The 8,653-nt window shown below is 40.7% G+C and overlaps 1 protein-coding gene across 6 annotated transcripts in view; it reads left to right on the top strand.

The window, feature by feature from the left end:
- The first annotated feature begins 339 nt into the window (after nt 1–339).
- Nucleotides 340–8,653, top strand: part of Adgrg6 (adhesion G protein-coupled receptor G6) — a 135,235-nt gene continuing 126,921 nt past the window's right edge. For 2 of the 6 annotated variants that reach the window (XM_028779242.1, XM_028779244.1), the window contains exon 1: nt 341–496. In XM_028779242.1, the coding sequence (XP_028635075.1) occupies nt 465–496 (32 nt within the window). In that variant the 5' untranslated portion in view covers nt 341–464. Of the gene's footprint in view, nt 510–8,653 lie in introns of all 6 variants that reach the window. The other 4 variants (XM_028779243.1, XM_028779240.1, XM_028779245.1 and 1 more) reach the window with 4 other exon arrangements.

The raw sequence follows: 8,653 nt of genomic DNA, 5'->3' as shown, positions 1-8,653 counted from the left end.
GGGTGGGGCAGCTGCGCCTGCAGGACGGTCCTAGAGCTGGGGCCACCCCGGGGGCCGCGCAGAGCCGCACCTGAGCCTCAGGGGGGAACCGAGGCCGGCGCTGCGCCTCGCCTGGCCGCGGGCTCAGGAGTCTGGTGATCTCAGCCTCTCCAAGCCCCGCAGGCTGGGATCCGCCGCCAGCCGCTCGCCGGAGCCCTTCGTCCCAACTCTTTGAGAAAGTTCTACGCCGGGCCGAACCTGCCGCCGTCAACCGCGCCCCTACGCGCGGGACCTAATCTTGAACTCCGCGGCGCGCGCCCGGGGTCCACCTTGCGCCGCCCCGCGCGCAGGGGACGAGCAGCTGCCGGGAAACCCTATGAACTCTCCAGAAAGGGCGTGACGAAGGGTCCTGTGGGGCGCGGTCCCGAAAGCCCCGGTCCCTTTCGGTGGAGCTCGCGGGCAGCAAAGCAGAGGAGCGCTGGAGGATGAGCGTGCGGCCTCTGGGAACCTCCACACGGTAATGCCAGCATGTAAGTCGCATCCCAGCTCACAGCCCATCGCACCTCTATCTGTGTCCCCTTCACCCTTTCAGCGCAGCGTTTCCCAGAAAGGTATCAGCTGCAGTAACAGATGCTTCAGCGTGCCTCCTTCAGGCACCCGGGACTGGGTATTGCCAAACTGAATCCGGGCATGTGTGCGCGGCTTTCTTCCCCCCCTTTCTCCCCTAGAGAGAGTTAAACCTCACTTGTGGGCAGTGGAAAAAGGGCCGCAGGGCTTCAAGTATGGGGGAAACTAACATAGTTTTGATTCAGATTAAGGAGGAACCCACAGTGTAACTGCTTGCAGGGTCCTGGTCCTGTCAAGCCAGCACTTCTTGTATCAACACCTGGGAAGGTACTGATGAGGGAGAGACATTGGTTTTCAGCTATCACCTTTGCCAGTAGAAGTCTTTCTTCAATCTCTTAGATATTTAAATAAGTTTTTTTGTTTTGTTAGATTTATATATATATATATATATATCCAGCTGCAACTTTCCACCTTGTGCCCTTTGCTTTGAAGGACTCGGAACAATGTTCTCAATACACTATGTTGATTAAAAAGTAATTAAGGAATGTGATGGGGGCTTCCTGTAGAATCACAAGGCATGGAGTCCAGGGGGTAAGATGGTCAGGAAAAAGCATGAAGGCTTTGCCTGGCTGGAATTGTCATCCAAGTTGTGGTGTGGCTCCGAGGGACCTAGTGAAAGAGCGACGCACGGCCTGACCTTCCAAACTGGTTGATGGTTCTCCGAAGGGTCACACTTATCTTTGCGGTCAACTTCAACGTTATGTTTTCTCACACTGTGTAATTTATTTCCTCGGCCATTTGCCTTATTCTTGGGCCATCGTCAACTTGACAGACTTTTAACCCACTTCCACTAACTTGTTGAGGAGTTATAGCAAATTGATACTTCCCTGGCTCCATTACTCCATCCTTACTTATTTCCGCTTCAATTTCCTCTTCCAGGTTAGCACCCAGGGTCTTGGGTCTTATTCCCCTTCTGCTGCTCTGTCCTGTCCGCATCCCCAAATGCGTTTTTAAGGTGGGAGACAGAACAAAGCATACCAACCACACCCTCCATGCTGCAGCTCAGATCTCTGCACTGTGCCATGTAATGAATACCATTTATTTTTATTAAAACTCCATGTGAAGCAATGCCACCCCTGTGACTTTTACAGTTTTGCTTCTGCCAGTGAAATGGACGAATTGATAACTTGTAAGCATTTGTCTTGGGATACAGCCAGCCTTGTAACATAAGATTCGTTCTCCTATGCAGGCAACAGGTTTGGAATGACTGCTAAGTTTGTTTCCAACTTCATTTTTTTCCTGCAAACATACCCTGACTTTTCACAGGAGCTGTTTAGGCAGCCTCCCTGGGTATTGAGGGCTCATGGGAATAAAAGTGCACAAGCACGCGCGCACACACACACAACTGATCAACTAGTAATGATAACACTATCTTGATAATGTATTAAATTACCTAATCCATTTGGATTAGGTGTGATTACATTTATGTCTTCTCAGGTTAAATTATGAGTAAGCAGTCATCTACGGCTTTTAACCATGACTTAAATTTCTTGGGTTATATGTATTTTTTGTGCAGTGGTTTGAGATGTTTTAACCCATTTTAATAATGGGCGAGTTAGAATACATGAAGATAATGCCAATCTACCCAAAGTAAAAAGTTCTACTATTTTGTTTAAAATGCTGAAATGAGAGATAAATTATGTTTTTAAATTTTTAATTTCAGTATATAAAAATACACAGGCTACTTAAGGGACTTAGCAGCGTCTTCCTCGGGTAGAACAAACTTGTATATTGCTACACTCATTGTTTGAAATGACAGACTTTATAAATATATTTAGGAGTTATAACAACTGCATGTTTTTCAAGCTCTGAGAAAATCAGTAGATTTAGGAAGACTGGCCTTTGTGGATCTCATACTGCATGAAGATACTGTTCCATTTATGGCTTATATAAGTTACACGACATTGTGTCTTTCCAATGTGAATGGTGAATGAGGTTATTGTCTGTTGGCTTATGGGAACTATTAGAAGCCCATATTTGTTACTGCCTTAGTGGAGTGCCGCTCTGATTTCTGGAAATAATGATTTGAGAGAAATGTCATTTACATATTAAAAATAAACTGATGATAATGTCTTTTGACTCAGGCATGTTTCTAACTGTCCACATATTATATAGAATTTACATTTCTGAAGAAAGAAGTAGAAGTTTCTAGAGACTATCTGGTACTTAGACTAAACAGAAAGTGTGTATCATTTGCAGCAAGACATACATTTTCATGATTAGGCCTAGTTGGATGACATCATTACCTTGTCAAAGCTAGATGACATTATGATGTATACTGCTGGGTAGAAATGTGACATTTAAAGGCTGTGACAACTCTGACTAAGAATTCCAGTATAACAAGTGTGGCTACCTGGATCATCCTAACCTTCCCTTCACTTGGAGTGGAATTCTTTGGAATGCCTTTCAAGATGATTTAAAAGGCAGCCAATACAACAAAAGCTTGCACACTTATGAAAGTGTTGATAAAAAATACATAATCAGAAAGAAAAATATTTATACTATAATAGAAAAAGTATGTATATGACTTGATCCTGCCAATCCAAATACAGGAAATCCAAGAGAGACACTTCCGTCAGCTGACAGAGATCAAAGCAATGCCACTCACCAGCATGGGTGACACCAGGCAGCACTGGTGACAGCACCGATGTACCCCAGGGAATATTTTGGGTGCATTTAGGGTTTTTTTGTTTGTCTGTTTTATTTTAATAATTGCAATCCTATAAGAAGTTTGAACGAATAAAAAGAAAACTCACAGGGGACTGGAGAGATGGCCCGGCAGTGAAGAGAGCCTTGCTGCTCTTGAAGAGCCCAGGAGCTCAGTTCATAACCCACAGCTGGGTGAGTGGCTCAAAGTTGCCTATCACTGCAGCTCTGGAGGGTCCAACACCCTCTTCTGGCCTCCAAGGACACATAGAGAACGGTTCTCTCTCTCTCTCTCTCTCTCTCTCTCTCTCTCTCTCTCTCTCTCTCACACACACACACACACACACACACACATACACACACACACACGTTAAATACAAGGAACAATTGAGTATTCTTTTCCCAAGAGTTATGTATTATAAACATTAGTCATATATTATAAAAATTACCCAACATCATTTGTTTTGGTCATTCCCTGCATGCACCTACCCTATAATTTTGTCTTTTTTTTTTTTTTTAGAATTTTCTGAAATTAAGTTGCACATATCAAAAGTTTAATTTTTCATTGAACATTTTAGGATAATTTTAGATTCAATTATATTTATAAAAATATGACAATATTCAATATATTCATTGGCTAATATTTACTAAGAACATTTTTACACAACTGTAGAGCAAAATAAGAAAAATTGGATGTTGATAAATTACAGCTATCACTCCCATTTTACTCAGTGCCTATGTGTGTGTATCCATTCCCCCCCCTCTCTCTCTCTGTGTGTGTGTGTGTGTGTATGTGTGTGTATACTCATATTTGTATAAACATGGTATGAGCCAGTTGTCCATATTCTTGTTCAAATAGGGCAAGCTTTGTGAAGACCTGAACAGTAAGTGAGACTTTCCTAATGGTGTGGGGTGAAGCCATCTTAATGAAGGGTCTTGCTTCAGTAACAGGATAGCACTTTCTCTCCTTTACGCATAGCTTAGTCTCAGGAACATGATCTTTCACTGAAGGAAGAAATGCTATTATACACAGGCTTGAATATGCTAAATTATTGTTCTTTGTATCCCCATAGAATCTCAAGGTGTTTTCTGTCACACTCAAAGCCCTTTATGAAAAGATTTACCAGAAAAACACAGTAGGGATATGGTCAAGGAAGTGAATTCCTACTGTTGATGTTAGTAGAACTAATATCCTGTTAACAACTCTATGAAATGTATTTTCCCCCCAAAGGTTCCTGAAATGAGGCTCAAACATGGTATTTTGTAACCTATTGATTTGATACAGAGGTTTGATATAGATAATCTGCTCCTCAAAAAGGACAGCTGGATTGGAAGCCAGGGAACAAAAGGTTTAAGGCTTACAATTCATCCTGAGAGCTGGGAAAGTAGTTTATTCTCTTACATTCTCACCTGTGACATAATGGGTTTGCCTGCATAATGAAAAAGAGTCTTTCCAAATTACACAAGAGTATGAATTAATTTTTCTTTAAAATACATTTCTGGGGCCTGGAGAAATGGCTTAGTGGTTAGGAGCACTTGCCATTCTTTCAGATGACCAGAGTTGATTTCATCATCCACATCAGGTGGCTCACAATCACTTGTAACTCCAGGTCCAGGGGATCCAACACACACACCCTCGTCTGACCTCCATGAGTACCCACATGCACATGAAATATACACACAAAAAACACATACACATAAATAGAAACGAAAGTAAATCTTTGAAAAGTGTTTTTGTTCTCTTTGGTGAAACTTTGAGACCTTGATCTACTCTACTTCTACTGAGTAGAAGTTCCTGTTTAGAACCTTAGTAACCCTGTTTGGGATTTTCCATTCTTCTGAGAAAGTTGTTTAAATTTTAGGGATGTATTTTTGCTAAGTGATCCCTTGAGAAGACCCACAGTGCTTTCCTTCTACAGTTCTATTCTTAATTTATTTGTTTCTGTTCTTCACTCAACAGTAAAGTAGATGAAAGTTGGCTTGTCGTATGGTTTATGTTTAGTTACAAGCACTTGCACGGTCCTGGCTACTTTTGTGTCTGCAGTGATGGAGTCTTCGGTCCTGGAATGTGTCAAGCCCTAGTCTTCATTTGCAGCTATTGCTTGATAGGATTGCAGGCAGGTTTGGTAAAAACAACTCAAGGATCAGTTATGGAGTTGCTAACAACATCAGAGCTTTATATAGCAAAGGAAAAGTTGCCTAGAAAATGAACAGTGTCTGGCATCCTGTTTGAGAACATGTATGAGCTTGAGAGAATGGCACTGTGCGTAAAGTGATGGAGGAGAGTCACTGTATGCAACACAGAGTACGAGGATAGATGGCTGGCACATAATGCTTAGGAAGGCTATCTCTGGTTTTTTTTTTTTTTTCTTCCACTTTTCTGGACCTCAGTTTCTTCTTCTGTGAAAGCCATAAGCTATTCATCATCTTTTGGATTTCCAGTTCTCTAAGCTTCTTTGAATACTTAATTGTTCTTTTGTTTTAGAAGCACAGCCAATTAATTCATTCCCAGTATGAACAGGCAACGACTCATTCATACAACCTCAATAGGAAACAGGCCGATTCTTACCAATAATTCACTTTTCCCTATGACAGACTATCTAGCTGCCTTTTAAGAAAACTCCTGTCAACTGAGCTAGAGGTAGAAGTTCTCTCTGTGTGATAGGAGCCCATTTACAGAAAAGCAAAAAGGCTCACAGTTGAAAGTGCCTGTCCGCCAAATCATACGTGTGACAGAGGAACAGGACAGAATAAGCCCTGGCCATTCCAGAATCCATGCTCATAATTATTTACTCAACACATGTTCCTGTTAATAGGTAGTTGCTTTTAGCTTCAAATATATTAGATGAAAATATATGCAAACATGTGTTCCATGCCCCCTACCCCTCAAATTCTCTTCAGGTTTTAATCATGTCTTAGTTTAGAAATTCCTTTTAGACAGCTGCCTGTGGTTGGAACTTGTAGAATGTGGAGTGCAAAACTGTGATATGAACTTTAGACACTACATAACATTTATTCATTCATAGAAGACATGAATTAGTTTGTCTTCTTCCCAAGTAATCCCACAAATGGCTCTAGATTCACTTGAAGGGTATCAGCATAAGGGATTAAATCTGTTATTGTTACTGTTAGTGTTAGTGTTATTGTTATTGTGTCTTCCTTTTCTTACAGAGTGGACAGAATAAACACTCACTTATCATGCTTGGTAGTGCAGAAATTGTAGTAACAGCTGTTACTGCTTACAGAACAATTGTGAGGTCTCACATACTTTTGAAGACATCATCTTATTTTGAAGATATCAGTCAGTGACTCTAAGGCTAGAAACACTGTCGATCCTGACTATACAGGTGACATGTAGACACAACAGGCTAATCGAATTTTGGGATTGCACATGTCTTAGGGAGCAAACTCAGACCTGTTTGAGTGCAATCCATGTTTTCTTTGATACAACATTGTCACAGAAAAATAATGATTCAACATGTATTATTAAGGTAAGTACAGGAATCCCTTTGTCTATGTTTTCTCAGTTGAGTGGTTTTTCTGGCTTCCCATTTAGTGTTACACAAGTTACTCGCTTAAGCAGACTTTGGACTTTAATAAAGTAGTTTGTTGTTGTTTTGGAAATAAAGTTATTTTCCAGTCATAATTGCAACTTTACTGCCTTTTGTGGGTATGTTAATTAAGACTTGGTGATTTCTTCCCATTGCTTTAGCCTACCTGCCCTTGTCTCCCTCCAGTCCTGGTCCTTTTATGGCCTCTGTGAGCAAATGACTTCTGACCTTATTACATCCTTCGCAGGCTTGCCACTTTTAATGATGCTGACTCGAGGAAATCTGTAGTGAGCCATGGTGACATAGAGTCCTTTCTAAACCTTTAGTAAATACATTTTTCAATTTAGAAATGACACTGCTGTCTAGTAGAATGGGTTGTCAACCAGGTAAAGGCATGTGACACCAAATCTGATGATCCAAGAGTTTGATCCTTGAAATCCACATGATGAAAGGAGAAAACTCACTCCCAGGAGTTGCCTTTTAGTTTCCACCTGTACACGTGTGCAGGCACGCACAAACAGACAATACATAAATATCATTTAAAAACAGGAAAAGATAACACTGTTATACACAGAGATTGAATGTTTCACCTGCATCTCACATTGCTTACTAGTTTCTGAACTACTTGGTGAATACTAGCCATTTAAAAACATTGATAGATATTGTTACATACAATGGGTTCAACTTTTTGGAATGTTAATGTTCCCATGTCTTCATTTTAGAAAAAGAAGAGAAATTTAATTTTATTTTAGGTATTGCCCTATGAAAATAGATGCTATAGCCTGAAAATTTTTTTATTGAGATCTAAAACAGTATAGGGTAAATAACATAAACATCTATTAGATGGGCATACATATCTGGTGATGCTGAAGAGGCTAAAGTTGAAATAGTTTTCTTTCTTTCTCTTCCTTCCTTCCTTCCTTCCTTCCTTCCTTCCTTCCTTCCTTCCTTTCTTCCTTCCTTCCTTCTCTTATTTTTTTATTCTGGGTTTTTTTTTTTGAGACAAGGTTTCTCAGTTCCCTGGCTGTTGCAGAACTCACTCCATAGAACAGCCTGACTTTGAACTCATAGAGATCTGACAGTATCTGCCTCATGAGTGCTGGGATTAGAGGCATGTGCCACCACACCCAGCCCTAGTTTTATTTCTTAATGAATGATGTCTTATTGTAGAATTCCTTGAACATTTACTCATCTTATTAAGACATACGTACCATATATAGTCTTGTAAGGAAGGTGTAACCATGTATGTGGTGATGCAATATTCTGAAAATACCCCTTACATTCTAAGAACTTTTGTTGGACCTCACAGTCAGAGTTAGTAATACACTTTGAGGTCATGTGAGATTTAGGTCTACAATCCTACTGTGTACTGAGCCTGTTTGTTTAAGCTGCCTTTTAGAGAATGATGTAACAACCTTCCTTACTTGGTTTTTCTCTTGTAGTTAGCTTTCACAGCTTAAGCCAGTGCATAGCTGAAATTCTAAATTATGTACTCCTCTATGCCCCAGCTCAGAACAGTGCATGTCAATCATTTGCTGAGAGCAGCAGATACCGAAGTTAAAAGCACCTTCCTAAAATCTACTGTATAGGTTAAAAGCAACCATTTGTGGATATTGGTTGATAAGCAATGGTTTTTGATGACTGGGTCAGTTGGGATCAGTTGGGGCCAGTGACTTAATCCCTTTTAAAACTCTGTTAAAGATTTCTTCTAAAAAACATCCCTTTCCTTTTGTGTGATTCTTCCTATGCAACTCAATAGGGGCAGATACCACTCATTTTCAGACATATCACACACACACACACAGAGAGAGAGAGAGAGAGAGAGAGAGAGAGAGAGAGAGAGAGAGAGA

The sequence above is a fragment of the Grammomys surdaster genome, unplaced genomic scaffold (assembly GCF_004785775.1).
Source record: "Grammomys surdaster isolate TR1022 unplaced genomic scaffold, NIH_TR_1.0 348, whole genome shotgun sequence".
NCBI lineage: Eukaryota > Metazoa > Chordata > Mammalia > Rodentia > Muridae > Grammomys > Grammomys surdaster.
The sequence above is the reverse complement of the archived record's forward strand: the minus strand, read 5'-3'. Positions and strand labels throughout refer to the sequence as shown.